Below are 27,791 nucleotides of genomic sequence, written 5' to 3'. Positions count from 1 at the left end.
TCGCATAAAGTGGTGAAATTTTATGCTTTATCTGATGTAATTGTTATGCTTGGTTGCCCAACTTGAATCTCATTACGTCTTGAATAGCATTATTGCAGAAATAAAAAAATAATAATTTCTGCTAATGAAATAGCTTACTGATTTTAGTGGCTATGTCTTGAAGGATACTAGTTATATATAGGCAGTTCTCTCTCCTTATAAGGCCTCGGGGAGAGGCTGGTGGGGGGCAGCTGGAGTCGGGCGGTGGTTCTCTTGGCCTTGTGCAGAACTTGGTTTAGGCTGACTCCCTGTGGATTCAGGCTGATAACCGAAGTCGCTGAAAAGAAAATCTTCAGTGGTAAGTAAAAAATGTTTAAACTATGCTTCAGCTCTTACCTCTTCTGTATTGTTAGCTTTATAACCCATCTTCATTTCAAACCCATTAGCAGCAGGTGGGATCAGTGAGGTGGGACTAAAGAGAGCACAGCCAGAAGATGTTTCATGATCCTTTACTGCTGCTAATGATACTTCAAAGTGATGAATGAAAGAATACGGGTTTTACAAGTGGAATAAATGAGCAACGGAGGGCTAATGTAGACACTCTGTCTTTCATTTCTTGGACAGACTGTATGTTTGGTCATCTGAGAAGTACAGAACGTCTGTGCATTTATTGTTGGTACCCAGATTAGTCATGGTAAACACAATATTGACAGCTATATTAGCCATCAGTACCTGTTTATGAACTAGATATGTTGTTCATGGGAACGTCAAGTATCTAAAATGACGAAAAATAGACATTTTGCTTTGATAATTGCACCTTACCTCTAAGATTTTGATTTCTAAGATAAGATTTTGTAGTGGAATTACATCATGTTGCTTTGTATGGTTATGGCTGAGAGTACTGGAGGTTTACAGTTACAGATGGATTTTCTTGGCTGTTACAGTATAGGCTGGACTTACAGAGGTGCAGAATTTATGGAACAAGAGAGTATCTCGCAAAGAAAACTTAATGTTCATGTTTCCTTTACCTTCAGACACAAAAATTGTTGCTTGCCTGAAATCTGCTATGTAATGCAAACAGCTGTTATTTGCACACAAGGAATTAGTCATGTTTGCCTGGATTTTATTGGTGCTGCTTCAAATTGCTGCTGGAGAGGATGGTCTAAATGTCCTGCTGTGAATAAATTTATTTTGGGAATTTGCTGAGTCTCCCAATGTCACCAAATCCTTTTACCATTCTTGGTTCTTACCTTTTTGTCTGGAATTCAAAGAGCAAAAAGTTAAGCATGTGTATAAATCCATTTTAACAGAAACTTTTTTGCTTTTATAGTTGATACCAACCTGTGTTTAAAGTTACAGACAAACAGATTGGGAATGATATGGTAACATTGTATGCTTGACTGGCAGATTTGAGGCATTAGCAGTAAGCTGAATTTGGGTTTATTGATATGACAGATGACACTGAAGCTGCCGAGTTCATCCCAAAGGTATGGGAACAGGGTTATGGTGCAACACGTTTCATTCCCCATCAGCCTAAGGTTAAGGAACGGGGAAGGAATCGCTTCAGATTTCCTCTGAACTTCTCTCTGGTCGCTGTGGTCAGTAAGGGGATGTGAACCAAACATGAAGTGAACTGATGCTTCTGTTTTGATGGTTGTGCTAAAATAAATGTTCTCAAACAAATTGAAAAACAAGAACAATTAGTTTGGAAAGCTAGTGTTGACTAATTTTACTGGTCAATAAAAACATTATTTTTCACATCACATGCATGATTTAGAACGTATGACAATATTCATCTCTTTCCAACTTTCAGCTTCATTAAATTATTATTAGGATTCCGAACAGGAGGGTACATTTATTATCATTGGAAGAACTAAAATTAAAGCTATATGTTTTGATTAGACACAATTTGGTGCATCCTGTTGTCTAACAGTGGTTCAAGGTCATGCCTTTTGTTTATGGTATCTCTTTACATGTGTGTCTTTTATTGCCTGTGTCTAAATCCTAGTGTCACTTCTGACAGTAACCAACAAGCTGATAGTGTTTGTGAGTGTGTGTGTTGAGATGTGCTGGATTGTTTCTAAGTCCATGTGTTCAAATTCTTCAAAGGCTTTTCTATTTGTAGAAGGATAATAAATAATTTGGTGTGTGTATAAATGATAAGCTTTACCGACACAGAGCCATCACTGTGAACTGTTTGCTATTCAGTTGTTGCTGGCTTGATTTTGTTTTTTCCTTTCTGTAAGAAAGTGAAATGCCTCCTCACAATTGATAATTCCTTTGAAGTTTTAGTTACACATGTGGGAAAAAAAAATGAGCAAAAAATAGTCATACCATAAAAAACAAAGATGCAATTATTGTACAGGTGGAAAATCATAATTTTAGTCCCTGACAGGTTTTAATCTTCACAATTTTGGGTCATTTCTATCAAATTCAGGTAAATACGACTTTAGAGAAAGCAACAACCAACTTAACTATGTTTGAATCATAAAACCCTTGGAACTTGCTAATTTATTTTTTCAAAGATAATTAAGATCCTTTTATATGTTAAGTGATCATACGGGATTAAGCTGCCAGGCTTGTCATAAACTTCCACATTTCTTGAGGGACCATTTTGAGTTCCAGTTTATTTTCTTGTTGCTTGAAAGTTCTGATTTCTAATAACAATAAAGTGCCTCAAAGTGGATAAGTATAGTCGCTTCAACATATTTAAAAAGTGATTTTTCTGTATGGTTTTAGGGCTCGACATTACTTGCCATTGAAAAATGCTGAAAAAGCAGTTAATCAGTTGAATTTGGGGACATTTTCTTTGGAAAAACTATAACGACAAATAAAAAAAATTCTAAGCATTCTCTCCCTATTTTTTTTTTCTCCTTGAAGTTGTACTCCATGTAATAACATTTTGTATCGTCTGATATTATAGAACCTCATCAATTATCTTTGAAAGTTCATAGCTGTATCTGTGAGATGGTCTCATTATGCTGTTGTACTTTATTTTGATCTCTCTCGACATTTCATTACTCACCTAACAGGTCAGTGTCTACAGCGCCACCATGTCAGCACGTCTGAAACGAATATATGACCACCAATACCACCACAAAGAGAGCCAATATGTGGTCAAAGAATACAGCAGGTACAGCTGACACATGCTAACAATCATAAACAGGTCTTAATATATCTCTCCTGCTTTTTAATCTGAATATTATAACTAAAGCAGCATCGTTTTGACTTTACTTTAACATAACGTACTGATTCAGTTATGTTTGATGTTATCTTGCTAAATATAATAACATGAACGTCAGATTGACAACTGGCAAGTTGATTTGAGTTTCAACAACTTTTTCTGTTGAATGTATAGTTCTCAAAATTCTAAGTAACCATTGTCTTAATAATAAAGTATTTTTTGATGTAACTCCTTTTTGTGCATATATTGACCTATGCTATAGAACAAAGGTCAAATAAGCCAAAAATTGGATCCATAGAAAAATAGAAAGACAGAACATTTTTTTAATTATTATTTTAACAACACATTATTTTTCAATGAAAATACATTATGGCATCAGAGTTTTACACCCTATTCTCATAAACACAGAATTAACTGTCCATCAACCACAAAACATACAACATTGTTAAAACAGCACTGAGAGATAAACTAATTTAGAAAGACTATTCAAGCATTAAATCAGTCACATAATCAGTCACTAATTTGCTGATGCAAGTCTTCTGAGAAGCTTGACTAGAGATAAATAGTTTATGTTTCAGACATGACTATATTAGTGCAAAAGTTTGTAAGATTCAGAATAATTTACCTAAAGCTGAAGAATCAATGTGTCTTAGTTTAAAAAAATAGAAGTACTCTGTATATTTAAAAAAAAATAAAATAGAAGAATTAAGGATTACTCTGCACTATGCAGACCCTTTTGAAGCTTTTAATATTTTTTGGTTTTGACTAATACTAATGCAAACAGACCTGTTGTGAATGTCCTCAATGTCCAGTGTCCTGAAAAGAATCAATTGATTTTAAAAATAGTATTGTGACAAAATCAGTGTAATTTTAAATGTATGTTAATAAAACTTGCATATTGTTTATGTTCAGCTCCAAGGCCTCTGAAGAAAGATATGAGTACAAAACACAAGCTCGAATTCAGGAAGTGGTAAGATTTATTGAATCAATTTCATTTCCCCTTAAACACATACAGTAAACTAGCTAATAAACTGCTTGACCTCTTATCAACACGCTGTAACTTTATAAATGTCAGTGCATCATAGTCAGGATAAAGATTCAATAATTAATTACAAGAGCAAGACAAGGAGGTGGGTATTCCTCACCTGTGTATTTATTAGGATTCTATGTTTTTTGTTTAGGTAAAAACAAAGTTGGGAGAAAAATATGTGCGCGAAGAACCTATGATCAGGGGACCTGAGTTCTTCGTCAGACTCAGATCCCATACTGTGTTTGAAAACACTCCGATCAAACTCTTCTGTACTGTTGAAGGCTACCCCATGCCAGTTGTGAAATGGTAATACATGAATATGTTTTTTTTTGTCTTAATCAGTATCACTATAATCCTTTACAAATCCATCTGCAAAAACATACTTCAAGGTATTAATCAATAAACATACACAGGCCTCACTGTAGCTACATATCTTTTCTTCACTTAAGGTATAAAGATGGCGTGATCCTGGACTTGTCCTCTGGAAAGTATCTGGTTGAAGCCAGAGGTGGGAGCCACTCTCTGTTGATCCCAAGGTATAGTAAGTTCAACAAAATAGCTATCTGTCTATTTGGTCATCAGTTTTTTCTCTCCTGAAATTTTATTTTCCACGATTGTCCTGATGAGTTTTATTATTGCCTTATGTCTTAGATGACTGCGTAAGCTCATTTCATCTGAATTTCCAAACATTTTTCTTTTGAACATAATTTCCTGGAGCCTACCCCTATGTGAGAATGTAATCACCCCACTTTGTAAATTAGTATTGAACTAGGATTAACCACATTTTATTTTCGCAGCGATGAGTTCAATTTAGCAAGCTACATCCATACCTCATCTCTGCCATACAAATGTATTTAATAAATAAATTTTAATAGGGCATGTTTAGCAGCATGAAGTGAAGAAGAAACATATCAAAAAGCTTATGCCCATGTAAATAAATCCAAGAGCAGATGAGAAAAAAAAACAAACTCTAATGACATCTATAAGAATGGAAAGGGTGACACAACAATTAATGGTTTGTAGTTTAGTGAACCACAGTAAGAGCCATTATCCAAAAGTGAAGGAAACACTGACCTGTGAACTTTCCCAGGAAAGCCAACTTACCAAGATTACTCCAAGAGCCCATTACAGAATCAACCAGCAGAACAAAGAAGGTCACAAAATGATCCAGAACAGTGTTTAAAGCATTGCATGTCTCACTTGCCTCAATTCAATTCAGTGTTCATGATCCAGAAAAAAAAAAGGAACTGAACAGCGTTCAACTGTAGGCCAAAGTCCATGCTGACCAAAAATAACTCTATGACCATCTAACATTGCCAAAGACATCTTGACTTTTTGGAAAATGATCTGTAGACTGACAAGACAAAAGTTTTGGAAAAGGTTTGAGACATCTAACTTCTGGTGAATAAGAAAGTACTTAAGAAAAACAACACAGTGACAGAAGCCAAAATTAATCCACAGTTGTGCAGAAGACTCATTGCCAGATGGTCCAAACATTTGAAGGCAGTTGTTGCTGCTAAAGATGGCATAACCAGTTATTGAATTTAGGGAGAAATTAGGGAGGTTTCAAATGTCTCTTTTTCAAAATAAAAAGAGACATTTGAAACCTCATATGATCCCCCTTTACATGGTCTTCTTGCTTTTTTCTTGGTACAGTTCTCTTCTGTTTTTTTTTTCTGCAGCTGTTTATGCATCCAACTTCTGTGACATGTTTCTAGAAATGCAATATTTCTCAGACTACATGACCTTGAGCTTCCTGACTGGTGTCATAAATGATTACTAAAATCCCTGCTCTAAACTTGTTTACGAGCCTCAAACAATTTGAGATTTGAGGTCGGAAACAGCTGAGTGTGTGGCTGCAGTGTGGCTGCAGACGGAGTGGAGCGTACCTCGCTCCAGCCTGGAAGCTCAGCTGTTCAACTGCTGACCTCAGTGCTATATGACCCGACAGGATTCTTTAGGTCATTGCTCTCTGAATGGTTCCCATCACCCCCTGGTGATGATGCGATCCAATTAGACTGGCAGAAAGATTTTGTTTGGTAACACAGAAATTGATTAAAAAAACGTCAGTTGTTGTAAAAGAATTGCAAGAGTGTACGAGTTTTAAAATATCCTAGCTCATAAATTATGGACATCAGTTAGAAAGGAGAAGCAAACAAAGTACCTGGTAATAAAAATGGAGGGCAGATAGTCATACATGGATTTCATACAGTGAAGTGATAGCTCCTGTGGAACGTATTCCGTAGTAGATAAAATTACGCATTAATGCATCAATTGCTATTTTGGGATAGCTTTCAACACAAAAAAACGATTACTGGATGATTTCCATTATCTATTTCATAAGCCTTTGAGGTACATTCAGTGTCAATGCTTTATATTTGCACAGTTTATTGTGAGAGAATAAATTGTTGAAACCCCTCATTAAGATCTTAAAGGGTATGTTGATTTACCAACTGATTGCTTTCACTTTGTTTTATAGATGTACAACTGAAGATACAGCACAGTTCACTGCTGTAGCTGGTAACATCCATGGACAGGCTTCTAGTCAGGCATCAGTCATTGTCAAGCGTAAGTTCTTCAGGGTCAAAGGATTTTGACCTGGACAATATGGAGCCACATTCTGGCATCACCGTTCTTTTTAAAGATCACCATTCTAGTAACTGTGTAGTGGTGCCACCACTATGGGAGTTAATTTAGGGGATGTCTGTAGTGGTTGCAAGAGGAAATGAAAGCGCAGTGTGTTTGGCAAACATCTGCAAGATATATGTTTTTGAATGCCAATTAAAATAAGAAAAGCTTTATTTATGCCACTCATATTTTTTTGCACAGTGCACCTTTTAGATGGTAGTCACCACTGATGCCCACCGTCACACTAGATATAAGGACTGCATGATAAAGCTCTCAAGTGTTGTTGAGCTTCCTTGTTTTCACTGCCCCCCTTCTGGCCACTCTTTAAAAACTTTCTGAAGGCACTCCTGTATTAATATTCAACATTTTCTGTGCATATGAGGAATTTAAATGTATAAATGTGTGTATGTGGTGAATTGAACTTGTTTTAACCCCCCTTGCTCAGTATTTTAGTCTTCCATCTAAAATTCCAGAGATGTTAGTCATAGTAGTTTTTATTTGTATTTTTTGCAGGATATAAGGACGAGGATGAATCCAGTCCATACGCATGGTTACCTTTTACTGGTAGGTATTTTAAGCTTAGGTTCTGTCTAATTGCTTTCACTATAAACCAATACTTTGATGTTTTTACAACAATAATGCTGCATTTATAGAAAAACTTTCACACTCTTTCTTTTTCTTTGTCTCGTTATATTCATTATTCTGTTTTCTCTTTTTTTTCCCCAGCTGCTATGCTTCCCAAAATCCATTACACTAAAATCCACATAACTTTTGAGGAGAAGTTTGGTCCAGTGTTTGCGACTGAGGGACAATCAGCCACTCTCTCTGCCCGCATGAGCCTGTACCCTAACCTGGCCAACCTACAGCCTGAGGCACAGTGGTATAGAGATGGTAATTCTCACAATGCAGTGTTTTATGAGAAATTATGTGCTATATTTGGTATTGATCGTATTCTGTATTAATATGTTCTGGTATAAGCCAGTCTCCATGCAGCGTCATGTACAGTAGTGGAAAATCTGAAAATTTCACAGACAATATTTATTACATATTATTTAGAGTAAATTTAACTATCTCCAGATAATTAAAACTTGAATGATAATATGTGTATATAAATTGTTAGTTTACATTTTTTACATAAATAACCCTTTATTAAAATTAAGTACGTTGGACAGACAATTATGAGGATCATGGATTAACTTGTGAATGGTTCCTCATTTCAGACACTCGTTTGTTTGACTCCAAATGGGTAAAGATTGAAACAGGAAGAGGATACACCACCCTGACTCTTCCAAACCTCTTTAAAGATGATGAAGGCCTTTACACGCTTCGGATGGTCACTAAGGGAGGCATCGCAGAGCATAGCGCCTTTGTCTCTGTCGCTGGTAGGATGGTTGATCAGACAAAAAAAAAGAGACAATTTCATTAAATGAATTATAAAGATATTTTAAATACACAATCTGTAATTCAAAGGACCTTATTTTAACAAAGACCCTCCTGCTGTTCTTGCCTGTTTAGATGGACCTCCCCCTGTTCCCAGTGCACCTGGAGCTCCAATGGACATCAAAATCCATGATGCCAACAGAGATTATGTCATTGTTTCTTGGAAGCCTCCAAATACCACTACAGAGGGTCCAATCATTGGATACTTTGTGGACAAGTAGGAGTTTTGGTTTGCATGGTTTAAGCATGTAACTGCTGATTGATAAACTGGTCAAATTAGTTTGATTGATGCCATGTTTGTGGGGTTGTTTTACACCTTTTAAATAATTCCTTTTGCTCTTGACCTTGCATCTTCACAGTGAAGTAAATAGAAGTCTAAAAATGGGCAACTGAATTACTTGAGCCAATTTAAGGTACTTCTTTCAATCTCCACCCCCTTTATTTATTTATTTTTTTCAAAATCTCAGATGTGAGGTTGGCACAGAAAACTGGACCCAGTGCAACGATCACCCCATCAAGATCTGTAAATACCCGGTGTCTGGGCTGTTTGAGGGACACTCTTACTACTTCAGAGTTCGAGCTGTCAACTCCCGTGGAATCAGTAAACCCTCCCGCATGTCTGATCCCATCGCTGCTCTGGACCCCACTGAGTTTGAAAGGCTTCATGGTGGGTGTGTCTGCAGAGAAAATGTGACTGCGTTGCTCTTAGGACGCCAAAAATTTGATTTATGCTTGTTTTTAGGTATTTTTGATAAGACTAAATGAAAAATTTGTTTACTGAGCTTCATCTGTACTAAGTTTAGTCACTAAGTCTTTTGCAATATAAATATTGGATTTATTATTTATAATCAAAAAAGGAGAGAAAAATCAAACTAAGAATCTAGATCCTCGCCTCGTTGGAATTACTACTTAATTTGTATTTCTGTGATAAGCCGCTTTAAAAAATATATTATTTTTTCTGAAACTGCTTGAAAGTTACTGATTTGCCAGATTTACTCAGATTATTTTTGAAAGTCCATGAGGAAACATTTGTTACTCTCAAACCGATATGTATCTCTATATGCCTTTCAGCCAAGAAGCTTGGAGGAAAATTGGAGATTGTGTCTTACCATGATGAAGAGGAAGGTGAAAGTTCATTCAAATTGTGCATGTCCTTTACTTTTTATTTTATATTTGCCCTAATATTTACACACTTATTTGTTTGTATTTTTTTTAAGCTGAGGGAAAGCCCCCAGGTGCTCCATCTGGAGTTTATGCCTCTGAAACGGACAGGACATATGTAGTTTTGAGCTGGAAAGCCCCAGAATATTTTGGCAAGGCCCCCATGTGGTACTACATTGAAAAGGTAACACTAAATGTCATACTGCGAACAGTGTCTTTGGTACAACTCAGTTGAAAAATAGTTTTTTTTACCACATGTACTGACCCATCAGGTTAGGCACACAGTTCGGTGAATCTAGCTGAATTTATTGAGTCGGGAATAATTAACTCTGAAAGGTGGAAGAATCAACAAAGAGGACAGGTTGCAATAATTATGAAGGGGGGGAAAAAAATCAACATTTCTTGTGGTTGCTTTTGGTGAAAAACTCTCATTTTCTGGAAACTTTTACGTTTTGGGTCTTCACAGGCCATGGCCAACACTGAAGCCTGGCAGCGTGTTAATACTAAGGTTCCTATTCGATCTCCACGTTATGCTGTCTTTGACCTGGCAGAGGGAAAAGAATATAAGTTCAGAGTGTTGTCTGCCAACATCTATGGAACCAGCGAGCCTTCTAAACCAACAAGTCTCATTGAGACTTTGCAGCTTAAAGGTTTTTCTCAGCTTTTTCCATTTGCTAATACATAATATTTATTTAGTTTTTATGATTTATTCTGGCTTTTGCTTTGTTTTGTTGTTGTTTATAAGGTGTCCCATCGGCTCCTGGTCAGGTGATTGCTACAAGGGAAACAGATACCTCTGTGCTCATCCAGTGGGCTCCTCCAAAGGAACCCAACAATCTGATTGGCTATTATATTGACCAGTGTGTGAAGGGGTCCAAAGACTGGACTTCAGCCAATCACAAACCTCATAAGAACACCAAGTATGTTTCAAACTAACTGCTGTGTTGCAGTTACAAGTGATTATAAATGTACCACAGTTGTGAGTCTATGAAGGCCTTGTGTGGAGTGGCAGCCTGTTGTGGCTGTGCTCTGCTGCTTGCACATTTATATCTGGAACAGGTTCTAAAAGTGTAAAGGTGTTAAAAAGTAAATAGATTAATGTTTTCTTTGGAAGTGATACCAATATCATAAAAGCATTTTATTATAATTTTTTCTTTACTTTATTTATTTTTATTTTTTTTTTCAGATTTGTGGTTAGTGGCCTGAAAACTGGAGAAACATATGTGTTCCGTGTCCAGGCGATCAATGAGTTGGGTCTCAGTGATGAATCCCAGGAATCTGCACCTCTGACTGTCAGAGCTGCACTTAGTCAGTAAAGCTATATTCACAGTCTCTAACGCTGATAAAAATATAAAGATTCCCTCAATAATTATGTATGAAAGATGAACAAGGTAAAATTATGACCAATCTTTGTGATTGTTTTGTAGCAAACCCCTCTGCCCCATATGACGTTGCACTGCTTAACTGTGATGGCCGTTCAATGGTTCTGAACTGGAAGAAGCCTCTCCAGTCTGGAGGTGCTGAGATCAAGGAGTATTATGTGGATAAAAGACGCAGTGGAACCAGCATGTGGAGGGAGGTTCATATTCCACCAGTCTCAGAGAGACTTTATAAGGTACAGAAAAATCTCTCAATACTTATTAGATACTGAACAATGCCCAATCAGCAAAGTTAACTCAATATCACTGTTTTGTGGCTTCCAACAAAAAAGAAAAAAATAATAATTCTGATGTATGCCTACTTCCCAGCTTCTGCACCAACAGTGTCCAAGCTTAAGTTAAAATCTTTTGTGCGCTACTGAGTTGTTGTTTTTTTTGTGTGTTTTTTTTTGTGATGTTTTTCCCTGGTTAAGAATAACACAATGCATACTGTCTTAATAAAGCATATGAGAAAGTCAGATTTTTGTAGAAAAGAACTACTTTTCCTGTTGAGGCCCTTCAACAGGAAAAGGGCCTCAAACTTTATCTCAAATTAGTTCTTCAATGTGGAACTGCAGAAATGGCTGGTGTAGATCTCAAAAACTCAGTGTGCGTTGTGTCACTTGAACATGAACTACTAAAACATTTTACTGGCAGGTGGAGGGCTTGACCGAGGGAGCAGTCTATCAGTTCCATGTCTATGCAGCCAACCTGGCTGGACTTGGACCAGCTTCCAAACATTCAGATGACTTCAAGTGTGTGGCCTGGACTATGCCAGAGCCTGGTCAGTAAATCTCACCTTCTATCTGACATGGTCTTGAAGAAGCTCTGAAAAACGAAAAACAAATAAATGTCTTCATAATTTAATCATGCTAAGGCTGTATTGCAAATTGTTCTTCTCCTTGTCAATGTGTGTGTTTAGGCCCTGCTTACGACCTGACGTTTTGTGAAGTGAGAGATAATTCATTGGTGGTTGAGTGGCAAAAGCCTATCTATTCTGGTTCTGGACCAATCACAGGCTATCATGTTGAGTACGCAAAGAAGGGAACCTGTGAGTGGAAAACAGCCAATGAAAAAGCTGTCAGTCACCTCTTCCTTAAGGTAAGGGAATCTTTAAATGCAGGTTATTTTTAATGGCTGCATAAATTTCCATTAATATTACAACCTGTTATGGAGTAAAGCTTCTTCAAACAAGACGGAGGCTCGTATGTCTTTTACTGAACCTTTCTGTTCAGTTTTTATTGAAGAGAAAAACGGGCACCGGTTGTTACGGCAACAGCTGTTTGTAACCTAGCAACCAAACTTCAACAAAAGCAAGATAGTGACAAAACAGAAGTAGATCCTGTTAAGCATTCTTCAAAATAAAAGACTTCCTCTATTCAAATAAATCATGTCTCATACTTAATTATGTTCCACTTCACTTTTGTAATTATATACAATCATGTTCAATACAATTAATAATAATTATTATGTAAATTATGCTTAATATATAATTGTAAATCAGTCACTTATCATGCAAAATATACTGAACAACATATAAGTGTAAAAAAGTCACAACACGACCTAACAAAGCTAAGTCTCTTTAGAGCAGTTCAGTAGCTAAAAACTGTATAATACTGACACCTAGTGGATGTAGTGAGACTACCAGACCTAAGTGTGCAGCGTGATTCTAAAGTGGGAAGATATTTGCTAAAATGTAAACACAAGTGAGTGATTTAACTTTTATGAGATGGAGGAAATTCCATAAGTAGATACTATGATTTATTTAAATGACCATAATTTAATATTAAAAATGTAAAATGCAGCTGGAAAATATAGTGGAATCAGTTTGCATGATCAGGTTAAATAATTAAAGAATAGAAATATTTAAATACAAGTAGATACAGTAAATGTTATGCTTATTTAATTTTGTAAACATAAATGCCAAATATTAAATAAAAAGAATTTTTTTTAGAATTATTTCCAAACCATTTAATCTCCTTGTTGCTTCCCTGCCATCATGTCAGTGAAAGACTAATGAGTTACATAGTACTAATTTAAACATAGCAGCTTATTAGTTTTATTGTTTTTATTTTTTACAAATTTTTCATTTGCATTTTTGGCATGATGTTTGACGTGTGTATGGAAAGGTTAAAATTGACCCAAATAAATAAATACTGTGAAATTAGACTGTCTAATGGCTTTCATCTAGCTTATTTGATTAGAAAACATTTCATGAGGATAGTGATGAACTGAAATAAAGTGCAACGCTATCCCACAGATTGATAAATCAAAAGAAATTATGTTAATCATGTTTAAAATGTCACCCAATGTTTTCCAGATTGTTTTGCTAAATCACAACAGCCACCATCTGTATGACACTAATTACTAAAAGCTACAGGGGCTAACAAGCTGTTGAAATAAGCCAGCCGGAAAGAAACGTTTTGTGCATTACTATAAGAAGTCGTGCAGTTTGTCCCTCCTAATTTAACATACCTTTCTGTCAGCAAATTGAAATTGAACACATTTCCTGAAAACAAATAATGACAAATCTGTACTTAGTTTTAAATGAGTTGTTTTCATCTTCACTTCCTACTTAAAACAGGTTTTTAATTGTTTGCAAAAGTACTGCAAGCTGTATATTTATTTTTAGCATTCCAATATAGATCAATTTGTTGCTGTGTTCTTCCTTTCAGAACTATGGTTTTATTTTGCCTGTGTTTTCTAGGTAACAGGCCTGGAGGTTGGCGTGTGCTACGTGTTCAGAGTTCGTGCAGTCAACGCTGCAGGTGTGGGTATGGCTTCAATGCCCTCTGATCCTGTGATTGCAAAGGCAGTGGAAGGTAACAAACCAAGAGAAAAAGGTTGTGATTCAATTTTAAAATCCTGTGGGCATATTTTAAAAATAAAGTTTTTATCAATGTACTCTGACAGTAAAAATACTGCTGGAAATGTACGGACGATTTCCACATTAGGGTTTAGAAAAATGTCAAATGTTTAAAAAGCGCACAGTAGAAAAATTTATGATGACTTCTTCTTTGCTTGTATTTGGAGCGATGACATCACAAGAGGCACAATATTTATACATTAGTAAACTGTGATATAGACATATTCCTCTACAGGTAGTAATCTACATTTTGCAGGAATAGCTGACTAGTAGCTTAGAGCAATTAAAAACCTCACAGACACAGAATCTGATGAGATTCCAATAGCGTCTTAATGAAGAAAGTTTTCATTTCTGTTGTTTAAAGGTTCCCAGGAAGTCTCCTGCACGGTGGACGAGAAATCCGGTGACATTGTTCTGTCCTTTGAGTCCTGCCAAATGAACGACAACTCGCAGTTTATCTGGAAAAAAGACTACAAAGAAATCACAGATTTCTCCAAAGGAGTGGTGATTAAAACTGAAGGCAGCCAGTAAGATCAAGCACGGTTCCACGGCTTAGATTTCACCTCTCATGTTCAACGTCATCATTTACAGCACGGGTGCCTCTGTCTTCTTCCTTCCCTTTATCACAGATCTAAGCTGATCTTTAAGAACCCAGATAAGGAAGATGCTGGAACATACTCTGTTTCTGTAACCAGCACAAGCGGAGTTTCATCCAGTTACACAATCTCAACTGAAGGTATTGATTTAATCATTATTGTGCCAGCAAGGCTCTGGTGTGTCAACACTGGACCAAAGAGAATACACAAAATTTGCATTTAAATTAGTTTTTCAGTCTCAAAATCCTTTGCTTTACACACAAATAAGTCATTGGTTTTGTCTGTATGTTAGTTACTTCTTAAACCACTTTATTTATTTTTCTTTTTGCTTTTAGTCAAAATATTGCTTGAAAATATCGGAATCATAAAAATTTGAAAAGATGTGTGTTTCTGCTCAGAACGATAAATCAAAAAGTAAAAACCGGCGCAAAATACTAAAAAAAAATAAATCAAAAGGAAGTGCGTATCGAAGAACTGAGGCACTGTGTAGGATGTAGCTAAGATGAAAGCAATGAGATTGTACTTAGGGATGATTTCACTGGCATGTAGGCAATGAAAAATTTCATTACTCCTCTGATGAATACCATCTGAGCACACTTCTCCAAGCCTTAGGCAGAGTATGCGTTTTATTGCCACATTTTCACTGCAAAAGACCTTCTGTCAAAAGTTTTGCTGTATTTTTCCCTCTATTGCACCATTATCCTACTCGGCTGTAATGTGTTATTCAGTGCACCTTCCGCTGATTCTCTCCCGTTTCGTCCACGGATATTTCACCGTGAGGCTGAATAGAGTTTTGATCTTCTATCTTTTTGAGTACAACCTGAGTAACTTCCCATGTAACGCACACACACTAAATTCAGCGATGAGTTAGCCTCTTAATGTCTCCTAATATTTCAGCTTTCTCCCTGTTAATTGAAACGGACTGCTTGTTTGTTTTTTGTGGCATCATAAAAGTAATAAACTGCCTTTCTTTTTCAGCGTTGGAAAAGATGCTGGCGCTCAGTTATGATATCAGACACCCAAGTACGTATTTTCAATAATCTCTTTTTTTTTGTCTCTTTTAATATATCCTCTCTCTGGCTTCTGCTTTCCCTCTTCTTAATCTGCCTCACCCACTTCCTCCATTTCTTTTTCTCCCTGTCTCCTAGTTATATTTGCTTTCTTCCAATTGCTTTGAAGCTTTCTCATTTCTTCATTATTTTAGGGGCGCATTTCTCATTTTATTTGATCCATAAAAAAAACTCTTACCTGCTTTTGCATCACCTGCCTGACTCTGTCCTCTTCTTCACTCTCCTTTCCTTTTCTCCTCTATCCTCTCCCCAAGTCATCCCACTGAAGTCTGAGTTGGCCTATAAGATTTTGGAGAGAGGCAGAATGAGATTTTGGCTGCAGGCTGAAGAGATTTCCTCCAAAGTCACCTACAAATTCTTTGCAAATAACAAGGAACTATCAGGAGCTGATGTAAGAGACACTCTGCTTTTACAAAATGAAAAGGATAGAAAAGATGGAAAAATGTACTGTCTGGCTTCAAGGTGAACAGCGTCAATGTCTAACAGCCCCGTACTGTCTCGAGTGTTGGTTTGTTGCAACATGAAAGGCTTAATCAAAGCCAAAATATATATATTCACAAAGTCTGTCATCAACTATGTGTGGCTTCTCTTACAATGCAGCTGTGTTTTTCTGCAGCCTAATAAGATGGGACACGACGTTTCTACAGGTATCATCGAGTTCATCATGGACCATTTCACAGAGGAGAATGAAGGGACATTTACCTGCCAGATCACAGATGGTGGCGGCAAAGCACAAAGCTCACTGGTTCTGATTGGAGATGGTAAGCAAGGCTGATCTCACCATCACCTCACTATTTCTAATGGAAAGGGATGAATCTACTACTGGAAGAATGCTTAGCAAATAACAACAAGACATTTCAGGTGATTAAGAAAACAGGTGGTAGGAACCAAAGTGACTCAGCCCAAATGAATACAGTCTATTTAAACATTGGTGAATACTGCTAAATATACATTTGTGCAGCAGGTAGTCCTTGTTACCCGTCCTCAGTGTAAAAAAGTACCAATACAATTTCCTTAACCCAGACTAACCACCTCCATTCGATGCTTTTTTAAAAAGAGTAATTAATGTACCAGGAGTGTCTGACCAGTTGTGGAATATATATGATACAGTAAAAGATAATATTTCTCAGTAGAGTGACATGGTTTCCTTAATTGCAAACTATCGTCATCAAAAACTCCAGAACATGTCCATCACCATGTTTATCAATTTTTACACGTCGGTTGCACATTGTCAGTTAAGTTACTCAAATTTGGAAACGTTTCAGTGATATTGTTCCACATGTATGGCGTATCTATGTGTAAGAGATATTTCTCAAATGTAATTTCAGTGACAGCATGTAATGGCAGGATTTTGACCCTTTAATACATTTCATTGTACATTTCTGCGCCCACAGCTTTCAAGGCTGCTTTGGCTGAGGCTGACTTCCAGAGAAGGGAGTACATTAGAGTGAAAGAGGGTAAGAAAAAAGGAATATCATCTATTTTTTTTTAGCTTTGTATTTCATAGCTTTTTGCCACTTTTTCATCTTATAGGAGAGCAGGTAAGTGAAAATGAAAGGATAGAAGTGAACTGCCTCTGAACTACTAAAACTCAAAGTAAAGAAAAAAGATAATTTTGTCTAAAAATATGCTTCTGCAGGATGCAGATTTTTGTAAAGTTTATCTTATTTTTGTCCACCACAGGCCCCCACTTCAGTGAGTTTCTTTCGCTTCAGGTTGGAGATGATTGCTCTGTAACTTTGGTCTGCAAGGTAAACAGAAAAGCTCTCAATAATTACTCAATATTTCCACTCAAAACAAATGGGCAGCTTCCCTGTGGTTAGCTGATTGGCCATTCTGTGCAATGCAAGTTGCAACAGTGTTTTGTAGAAAGAAGATGGACACAGGAAATAAGCACATATTGTGCTGTAATTGGATACTGCAGCTGTGTTGGGAAAAACTGCAGGGCTGTGAAAAAGTATCTCCCCCCCTAGCTCTTTTCCTCCATTACAGTTTTTTTTTTTTTTCTGGTTATCAAACTGATTTTAAAAGGACACAAAGATATGAGTAAATTCAGAAAGCAGTTTATATCAAAAACAGGTTGTTCCAAAAATAAAAAAACAACCAGTACCCAAAAATTGTTCTGAAGTAGGAATAGAAATTCAACATATTTTTACTCAAATGAAACTAAGAAATAATATCATAAAGCAAAATAGTACTTCAGTACCAGCGCCTCAAGTACTGAGTTACTGATCAGAGCATCTGATTTACCAGGCACTGATGGTGTTTATTTTATTAAGAGTTAAAATAATATTTCTGTCTAAGTTTAGACAAGGTAAAACACGTAAACATTTGGAGCCCACTTAATATCTGCACGACTGACCCTAAAACAATCATTCCTGAAATGTCATGACATCATTTACATGCAGTGATTTCTATAAACTGATCGTTTTCTAATCTGAAGAAAAAACAGGGTGTTGCTTATATTTAATTTATTTCACAAATTTCAAACTGCACAATTACACATACATACTCAAGACAGTAAACATACCCAGTTAGAAAATATTTACATTTATTTTAAAAGCTACATATACTGCCCAAATCCTTTTAATCCTCAGCTTCACTGATCATGACTAGCTCAAGTCGGTGTGCCAACATGAAAAGGATTTCTTTGACAGCAGCTACTGGACTGAAAAGCAGCCTGCGCTGTAGAAACCTCAAAGAAGCTCAGAATATCTCTTAGAAAGAGGATCATGGTGCAGATTTATTCGATTCCGAATTGTCTCTTTGAATTCTTTAAGATAGTGAGTTGAAGTTTATTGATTTAAATTCTTGATAAGTTATGAGTGGCTGTATCAATGCTGAAAAACGAAAAAAAAAAATGTTTTGAACTTCAATCGTTTGCATTATTTATAAATATCTTTTTGTATCTCTGCGATATGTTTCATCAAAAACTAATGGCCAGATATTAGACATGTGGTTCTCAAAAAAATATATGTTTGAGACTATCTTTGAATGAAGAATAGAAATATAACTGCTATTTTGTGGGGATAAAAACACAAAATGCAACACTGACTGACATTGACATCTGACTGATTGTCAGATGTCAATGTTTTAATGAGCTACTTAGCAAATAAATCTAAATGGCATAAACTGATTCCAATTAAGGGAAATGACACATCTAAAAAAAATCTTTCAGGTTCCATCGACAAATTTGAAGCTGTATTCTTTAAAGAAATCCACAAGACCAAAAATATCTTTTTTGCCATTGGATGAATATTTAACAAATTTAATGTGACTTTTTTTGTAGGTTGCTAATTTAAAGAAGGAATCCGAGTTCCACTGGTATAAGGATGATGCAGAGGTTATCCCCGATGTGAAGCCTGACCTGAGCTCAGGAATCTGCAAACTGCCAATTAAAGAGGTGAGAAGAAGAAAAAAGTGTTTCTTTTAGTGTCCTGCTGATTAAAATTTAAGTGAACTGTAGTTATCTTAATAGATGTCCATGAGTTTGTGAAAGTTTGAGCTGGACTCTGTAAATATAGACATGGTGAAATAAAGGAGACTGCAAAATCAGACAGTATAGATATATTCTCTATTTATTGATCGGTAAGCCAAAATTGTGGAAAACTATGTATACGCTAAAGCCATGAGTACATAGAAAATACAGGAATACATTTTACAGTAGGAGTATGATATACTATCAAACCTGTGCAAACTAAACTTACTCCATGTTTTTATTTTCTCTTCTAGTTCTCACTGAAAACAACAGGAGTGTACAAGGCCACCATCAGTGATGACAGAGGAAAAGATATGAGCCAAATTGACATCTCTGGAAAAAGTATGGAAATGTTTATCCTAAATTTGTACAGTAATTATTGTAAATAAATAGGTCGACAGAAAGTACAACCCAGCAGATAGCTTGGAGGAAAACCAAACATGGTGTTGAAACACACAAAAAAAAAATCTTTACTGAGCTTCAAGCTTCAAAAATCCAAATAATCTATAAGTAATTTTTTATGTTCAAGGTTCTCTTGTTCATGTTTTGGCTCCTGTTTGAATCTCACATACAAATCTAGGCTTCAGTGAACTTATCATCGTTCACTGAAACAGGAGGTGTCCCTCACACCTCCTGTTTCAAATGTTATTATTTACTGATGCCGCTGGGATGTTATGTTTTAAGATGCAACACAAAGAGCCAAAATACTCCTCTCCTCCACCTGCTGAAGGAAGGACGTATATTTTAGTGCTAATACTATGAAACTTGCAGCAGCTTTTTAAACCACCGTTTCCTAAGGAACTGAAATTTTCAGTTGAGTTTTTCAGAATCCTCAAGAGGGCAGCAATGTGTCTTTTTGCTGTCCCGTTTTGCCTTATTCCATGTTTGTGCATCTGCTTCTCTTTTAGCTTTTGATGAAGCCATAAACAAGCTGAGCCAACTGGCTGGTAGGTATCTGAACCTTGTTTACTCACACAGATTACTCACCTCACAAGCGCACGTAAAAAGAAGTAGTAAACATCAGTTGGATCATTCGTCATGCTAAATTTACAGAAAACAGATTAAGTAGATCCATCAGCAGTGAGATATTTTTTTTTCTGCTTTTAAATTCTGCACACTCCTGAAAACACATATGCTCACACTCATCGGCATGTTGCAGAAGTTGCCATGCAATGCAGGAAGCACTGGCCGTCATGTCATCATGTGATGAAATCACTTTAAAATTCCTCTGCACTGTCACAGTGACACTGTAGAGGAGCATCTTACTCCTATTTTAAGCAACATTCACTTGACAGCTCTGCAACAACTGTTACAGCAGCGGTTGCAGAGGAGAGGAGGGTTCATTACTGTGATAATAGGAAACCATGGTGATGTGACCAGGTGGATGACACACTTGTCCACTTGTGAAGTGCGGCCAGCAAAGTTGCACGCAGACATGTTGTAGTATGGAAGAGCCTTTATGCGTGTAATGGCTTTAAAAAAAAAAAAGGTGAATAAAACCTCTCATGGCTGCAGTGGTTCCCTCGATGCTGCTTCCATGAATGTGCCCCATGCCTCATTAGTGCAATCTCACTCTCTGAGCTGGACAAAGGTAAAACAGAAGAGGAAACACTTCAAGTTAATACAAATAACATTTGCTACATGACGGATAAATAGATGGCATGAATGATGTGACTCTCAAAGGCCACGCTGTTCAGCAGCTGTTGGTAAAACGTGATACTGATTACAAATCTGCACAACCACCTTTAGGAGCCAGCGCTGCAGAACTGGTCATTAAGTGCACTGCAACAGGCATTCAGCTTCAGTGCCACATGAAGTATTACACCTCCGAGATGAACATCAGCTGGTATCACAGGTGAGAAATTTGATTTGCAGAATTATTAACAATGCAAGGATCTGCAATAAGGCATGCCAGAGGTTCAAGGAAGAGAATAATGAAGCAGAATTTCATCAACACGCTGACGAGAAAGGTCGCGGTTTAGTTTTTCTCTCGAGTTAAACTGTTAGCAATGACAAGAAATGGCAAACCAAATAAATCTTTTCATTGCCCATTAGCAAAATCTTTCATTACCGTGGTAATTTCACAGGAATTTATTTTCCTGTTTTGTGACAGACATCACACCCCTATTATTTTTAACAAACTGCAGAGCTCCCTGTGGTTAAAAGCACTGTGTTTTACCCCAGAGATTATAAAATACAGAGAGAGAATGCTGCACAAAAAGCAGGCAGAACCAAGTAGGACGTGAAAAGACAGCTAATGGAAGTGCTGAAGATTAATGAAAATATGAAAAATAATAAGAAGATTAACTTTTTACAGCATTCTGTTGTGAGTCTGAAAAATTAAGACGTATCTATGAAGATGTATCTAAAAACGCTACACACATCTACACTAACTTATCCTCTCCACTCTTTGTGCTCAGTGAGCGTAAACTTACCCACAATGACAAGACTGTGATTGGAGGAACACCTGCTATGGCAACAATGGAGGTATGATTGTATCCTCTGCTGAGTCTCATGTAATTATAAGGCAGATCATATGTGGATAATTTTAGGACACTGATCACCACAGGAGGTTTCACTCGCGTTAAAAGTCTTGAAAGAGCAAAAGACAGAAAGATGCATGAAGGACCTTTACCATTTGCAGGTCCTTGTAAAAATGCTCTTTGTCTTTTCACATTTTCTCTTTTGATAGACCAACACAAAGCAGTGCTGTGAAATGGAAGAAAAATTACTCTGGATTTTGATGTTTGTTACACAAAAAAGTGAAAAGTAGAAAACTGGGACATGCATTTGTGTCCTATGTCTTTACTCTAATGCCTCTAAAAAATCATTTACAAGCAGTTTCCTTAAGAACTCCATTTGTAAGTTTTTAAGACTTATTTGTAAGACTTAAGTATTGTTGTTCTGTATCTGTTCTGATTGCACAACTTTGTGTTCATTGTGTGCATTAAAACACACATTTGTTGGTGTAACTTGACAAAATGGGGGGGAAAAATTGAAAGGGGTTTGAATACTTTAGCGATGCAATGTAAATGTTAAAGTTAAGAAAACCAGATTAACAAAGCTGCAGCTTCCTCCTTTTTGTCAGTAAAGTCTAGAGCACTCTTGATGCTGTGAGGTTGTAACACCATGCAGATGAGACTGTTGAGCACATTACTTGATTCATAGGTAATTGAGCCCACGGAGAAGGATAAAGGAGCGTACTCCATTGTAATCACCAACTCCGAAAACTCCCATAAACGAACACTGGATCTCAGCGGTGAAGGTCAGTGTCTTCCCTCTTGCCTTTAATTTTTATCAGCTCAGTAACCAAAACAATAAAAATAACACAATAAATTTATGTGTATGCCTAATCAGTTTGTATCCTTGAACTTTGAAGTCCCATTCCAATCAGATAAAGGAACTCATGAGAACAATTTCAACCCCCTCAGGACTCTAAACTCGCTGCAAAAAATGAAGAAAAGGTTGTTCTTTGCGCCTTCACAGAGAATGGCAGCAGCTTAAATTCATGACATCTGCAATGCAATCCTATATGTTTACTTGCACTCTGTCTGACATCTGTCTTTCAAGGTTCTCATTATCTTCCTACACAGTTATATTTTGACAGATGCTGGACAAATGTATTACTCCCATGTTGCGTTATTGCTCTCCTCCTGTCCTTACTCCTGAAGTTTAAAATGTAGTGCTGAGTGTCTTGATTTTATGAAGATGGATATTTTGCAGCATATTGCACTAAAATAATACTCAGGAGGCATCGATGTTGTGATCAGTGGCACTGACTGTCAGTTCTTGCTCTTTTGCAGCGTATGAGAAGGCGTATGCAGAGTTCCAGAAGCTCAAGTAAGACGACGCACTTATGGCTGTTCTTTGCTTTTGCCTTAATGTGTATATTTAGTAAGAGTTTTCTTTAACTTTGGCTTGCAAGTGTAGGGTTTCACATTCAAACTAATGAATTCCCCAGATGATTTACATTCAAACACAGAAAAACTCTGAAATAAGCTTTGATTTTTATTTTTTATTTTTTTAATAGTTGAAATGCTGAGAGTTCACCTGTTACTTTCACTGAAACTTTTGACATGATTTACCTACTTGGCATAATATCTTCCATACATTTGCTAATTTACATTTTTGTTTCTGGATTCGATTTGTGAGTTGGACTATGAGGTAATGGAAAATGAAAGAGAATAGCAAAAATGAGCTTTCACTTATATACACAGCTTTCTTCTTAAATAGAAGCCTTTCAAAATGCCTTGTACAAGTACCACGGCCCTGAGTATATGTATTTATTATTCAGAAATCTAAACATTTATTATTTTATGACAATGCTTTTAGGATACCTGAGTTGCATCTATTTTCCATTTGTCCGTCCATCCTTCCTGCGGGTCATTTAGCTTTTTTAACAATCTCTAAGCCTAAGTTCAACCACCCAGTGGAAGAAACGCGTGTGAACCAGTTTCATATGGGAACTCAGTCTTTTGGTCACGATTCAGTGAAACAAATCAGTAAATCAAGAGCTTCACTCTTCAACTCAGATCTTTCTCCTCCATCACAAACAGGAGCAGCACCCTAATTAGTGATTTATGTCACCTGCGCCTGATATTTGGAGGCGTCGACTCTGCTTGTCTGATGCCTCATACTTGCATTTGAATTGCATATGAATACTTTGAATAGAGTATGTTGTGGTTTGAAGGAAACAAAAAGCAAACAAAAAACCATGAGGTTCCCAAATTAGGCACCTTCTTCTACACAAATACACCTTAATAAGATGCTGTCCTTGAACTGATGCATTGACAAGGATAATGCATAACATTCTGTCCAGAAATAGCAGTAAACCCCTAAAACAATACAGCATAATATATTCATGACCTGTAAAAAATCATCTGAACAAGACTTTACTCACCATTTAAACATAGGAAACTAAAACTACTATTACTACTACTACTAATAATATATGGAATAAAAATAGTAATACATTTGTGATTTGGAAAGGTTCGCCCCCTTTCTGGGAATTAGTTCAGTCTTAATACCTTTTTGCCAAAATAAGAATCAAGAGTATAAATAGAAGCAATCTAATTTGGCCATACAACACACATTTTTGAACATCCACTAGAAAAAGAATAAGTGCGAAAAAATTTAAAACCCAAGCACTCCCCTGCATGCAGAGCATAGACCATCCACATCCTCTGTCTAATTAACATTCAGAGAGAGACATTAAAGCACAAGATTTTACAAACACATTGAAACAAGTGACACCCTGCTGCCCTTTTGATTGAGTATCAACACGCCAAGAGGAGAAAAGAGTTCCTCTTGCCATCTGGTCCGTTAGCTGACCTCTGGTCCCGCCATGCTGCTCAGACAGCCCCAATACCAAACATATCTTTTTTTTTTTTTTTTTTTTCCAAGTGAAAGGTTTAGAAATCCTCTAAACAGTTTAATAGGATTTGGCAGCGCACCCAGAGTTCCTTCTGACAAACCATCTGACCACTGCGAGTTAATCAGAAATAGAAAAGATCGCGTCTGCTCTCACAAACAGAGCCAGAAATGGAGACACAAACATTTGGTGGATGTATTTTCATGTTATTTGCTACATTTTTAATCAGAAGAAGTTTTTTTTTAGAATGGTTTGAATTTTAGAAATGTTTTTTCCTTTTAAAAAAATAACTGACTTTATTTTTATTCCAGGGCTGAGGCATATGCTGAAAAGAGTGAGTTTAACCCTCTTACTTGCTGCTGCTGCTGCTTCATTCGGTTCTTTTGCACTTATAAAATAGAGTGATAATGTTAATAATGGCATATTTCAGACCGTGGTAAGGTTGTGGGAGGTCTGCCTGACGTTGTCACCATTATGGAAAAGAAGGTGGGTGTTATGCGTTTAGACACTGCATTTACACGTTTCAATCTAATGCATCACCCCTTTTCCTTGAACAGACCCTGAGTTTAACATGTACGGTTTGTGGAGACCCCAAACCTCAAGTATCATGGCTGAAGAACGGCACAGAAGTTGAACCTGATGACCAGGTAAATTACCTAACACTCAACAAACAAAAATATCTAATTATGCTTCACAACTTCACATTAATTTAGTGTGCTTGACTGAAGCACTTAATGAAATACTCTGTCTAAGCCCAGTCAACCACCACTTGTGCTTTTATCTGACTCCTAAAAGCCAAATAATGCACTGTTGTGCAACACGGATTAGCGACATTATTTGGCTTCTGTAATTTTTAATAGTTATAATGAATAATTTATTTTTAGCAAATTATTCACAAAGTTAGAAATTATTTTAGTTAAAGTCTGGGCCCAACCTGATTATTAGGAACCATTATCCAAACAACATTCAGGCTCTTGTCAGGTGCTGTTCTAAAAATGCCACCTTAATGTGGAGGCATTACAGAGCAGTGGGTGAAGGGTTGAATCTGACACTGCTAATTGTGTGCACACACACACACACACACACACACACACACACACACACACACAAAGTAAGCATAAGCAGCTTCTCTCCAAAATATGAGAACAAAACAATAGTTTCACCTGAGCCTGGTGAAAACCAGCCCTATGTTCTACGCATTGCTTTGTCCAGAGGGTTTGGGACCCTGAGTTATTGAGACGTGATTGCTTGCTGGAGGTACGGACTCTTTTGAAGTTTTAAAAGAATGGATCCGATTTTATCCAATCACTAAGGTTTGGCCGTGACGTTTGTAATGCACTAACTCGACGAAACTTACCGGAAATTGTGTTCGGTGCAAACGACCTGTGTGGAGTAGGATCACGACATCTTTGCCAGCAATAAGAGGTCGTATGCCTTCCTCTTGTTCTGCCTTTAGTTGCTCAACATTTAGAATATTTAGTCTTCTTTCACTTCCTCCACTGCCATTGCCAAGCTAAACCTTTACGCAGGCAGAGTACGTTTCAAAAACAGCGCAGAAAATCAACATCGTTATTCACAGCTCCTCCCTCTGTTTGCTGACTGAACCTGTTGAAATTCAACCGGAGAAACTTGGCTCAATGGGAGAAATCCCAGATGCCACAGTTCAGCTAAATGCTACTCACTTCCCATTTTTAAGATCTGCGATTAAAGACGTTTTGCCATCAGAAAAGAATCATTTAAAATTGTCTGTTTTGAAATGAAAGCCTAATTGTGATTTTTTTTCCCTTATGCTTCATGCTTTAAGTATTATAGCTATTAATTCTAAAATTTGATATATTGTTGTTTATCTAAACCCTGTAGCTGGATGCATCTTTCGATACAAAGTATTTTGGTGGACTTTAGAGTTAGGCCTGTAAAAAGTCTTTCATCAACAATATGAACTTCATCTACCATCTACCATACTTTATAGCCATGCTTGCCAACCAATATAGGTCTATACAGTCTGTCCTGGGTTGGTACACTCTCTTTGAACAGCATCCTGCGGCTCTTGACAGCTTTGAAGATTTAAGTTTGAGCATCCGTAGTCCAGGAGGAATTTCTCTGCAAGTTTTTCCTTCTCTTTATTCATGCCCGCCCCTGCTAATAATCTGTCTATCACAAGAACTGGAATCCTTGGTGAGATGTTTCTCAAATCCAAAGGGATGCCTCTCACGTAACTTGTTAGCTCTGATGGTGCAGAAGGTATTGAAATGGACAGAAAAACAAACAGACCTGTATGCAGAGGAAGGGAATATTACTGAGAACCTCAGAGCTAAATGAGAAGAAAAGCATGAATAGAGGTGAAGTAAGGTAATTAGTAAAACAATGAAAATACAGAAACAATTCTTTTTATAGCACTTTGAAATGGCTCACTGCTGAAATATGCTACACAAATAAAATTTGATTTGATTTGAGATAGTGTCCATGCATCTATCAGGAGTAATAGAAAATATACAAATTAAAGCTCATCATTGTGCTATTAGTTCAAAAGTAAATAATGTTTAAATCTAATGTGAAATATTAGCTATTCTGAGTGATAAATTATGCTTCTCGTTGTGAGCGACCCAGCTCGCCTTTTGAACCTGTTTGTTTTTCTTGCCTTTTTTCTTTCGCAGTATGTGGTCTCTCTAGACCAGGGTAAGTTTGCTAGTCTGACGATCAAAGGTGTTTCCATGGAGGATTCTGGCAGATATACAATGATTGTCCAGAACAAATATGGAGGGGAATCTGTGGATATAGTGGTGAGTGTCTCTGCTGTACACTCCAAATGGTTGGATTTATTCAAAGCTGTGATATTTCTTCTACCATTTGTGACCATTTTAATGCCTGAATGTGATACAATCTCTGTTTAGCATTAATTCTTTGACAGAGACTCCAAAGGCTAAAAACGACTGCTTTTATTAGATTATGCTTAAAAGCTGTCTGCGTCTGAAACTGTGGTTTCTGTTAGGAAATGCATGAATTTAAAGGTTTCACGCTCCTCTCTCCAGGTCAGTGTGTACCGCCATGGGGAGAAAATCCCTGAGGCAAAACCAACTCTGACCCCTAAAACGATCATCCCTCCTAAACTTCCCATCGAGATCCCTCAGCCCAAGACCCAGCCTGCCCCCTCTGCACCCAGTCCTGCCCCCTCCCCTGCTGCTCCAAAGGCAGCTCCGGGGAGAGGGGTGAAGAGCCCCACTCCTTCCCGGAGGAAGTAAAAAGCATGAGAGCCACAAATGAGAAGGCAGCGTATTCACACGCCGCTGCACATATAGACCACAAATAGAAACTTTTATTGGTCTTATCTGGTATGGGATGGAGCTAAAGCATTAGCATTAATAGGTCAGAAAACCTTGATGAGTAAAACGAGTCTTTTGACTGCAAAAGCATGTAAAACAGTTTGTCTCTTTTAAAGGAGATTTTATGAAAACAACTAAAATATACATAAATGAACAAAGAGGGATAAAGAATTTGTTCATATCTGGAAAAGTTATATTTGGAAACTGAAAGTAAATGAATTTAAATAAAGCTAGAAGTTCAAGAGTAAAA

General features: G+C 37.0%; 1 protein-coding gene and 1 long non-coding RNA gene across 2 annotated transcripts; one reads left to right on the top strand and one right to left on the bottom strand.

Moving 5' to 3' along the window:
* The first annotated feature begins 227 nt into the window (after window positions 1-227).
* myom2b (myomesin 2b) lies at window positions 228-27,791 on the top strand. Its single transcript, XM_007549808.2, has 39 exons — window positions 228-337; window positions 3,012-3,112; window positions 4,076-4,133; window positions 4,345-4,499; window positions 4,643-4,729; window positions 6,673-6,761; window positions 7,335-7,385; window positions 7,548-7,712; window positions 8,042-8,203; window positions 8,337-8,478; window positions 8,729-8,928; window positions 9,333-9,386; window positions 9,479-9,606; window positions 9,889-10,072; window positions 10,168-10,342; window positions 10,609-10,730; window positions 10,850-11,037; window positions 11,498-11,624; window positions 11,763-11,941; window positions 13,548-13,662; window positions 14,071-14,233; window positions 14,336-14,442; window positions 15,281-15,325; window positions 15,627-15,763; window positions 15,989-16,133; window positions 16,767-16,829; window positions 17,056-17,123; window positions 18,662-18,775; window positions 19,105-19,192; window positions 19,759-19,797; window positions 20,600-20,705; window positions 21,271-21,337; window positions 22,019-22,115; window positions 22,654-22,690; window positions 24,533-24,555; window positions 24,652-24,707; window positions 24,779-24,868; window positions 26,876-27,001; window positions 27,251-27,791. Exons 2-39 carry the CDS (start codon window positions 3,033-3,035, stop codon window positions 27,458-27,460), a joined length of 4,242 nt encoding a protein of 1,413 aa, XP_007549870.1. The 5' UTR covers window positions 228-337; window positions 3,012-3,032; the 3' UTR covers window positions 27,461-27,791.
* LOC107835972 (uncharacterized) lies at window positions 3,566-12,088 on the bottom strand. The gene is made up of 3 exons (XR_001661816.1): window positions 12,006-12,088; window positions 8,606-8,612; window positions 3,566-3,577 (listed from the first exon to the last, which is right to left on the bottom strand). It is a non-coding gene; the product is annotated as an uncharacterized LOC107835972 (long non-coding RNA).

The sequence above is a fragment of the Poecilia formosa genome, unplaced genomic scaffold (genome assembly GCF_000485575.1).
Source record: "Poecilia formosa unplaced genomic scaffold, Poecilia_formosa-5.1.2 Scaffold33, whole genome shotgun sequence".
NCBI classification, from domain to species: domain Eukaryota; kingdom Metazoa; phylum Chordata; class Actinopteri; order Cyprinodontiformes; family Poeciliidae; genus Poecilia; species Poecilia formosa.
Note: the sequence above shows the minus strand (reverse complement) of the source record. Positions and strands in the feature narration are given on the sequence as shown.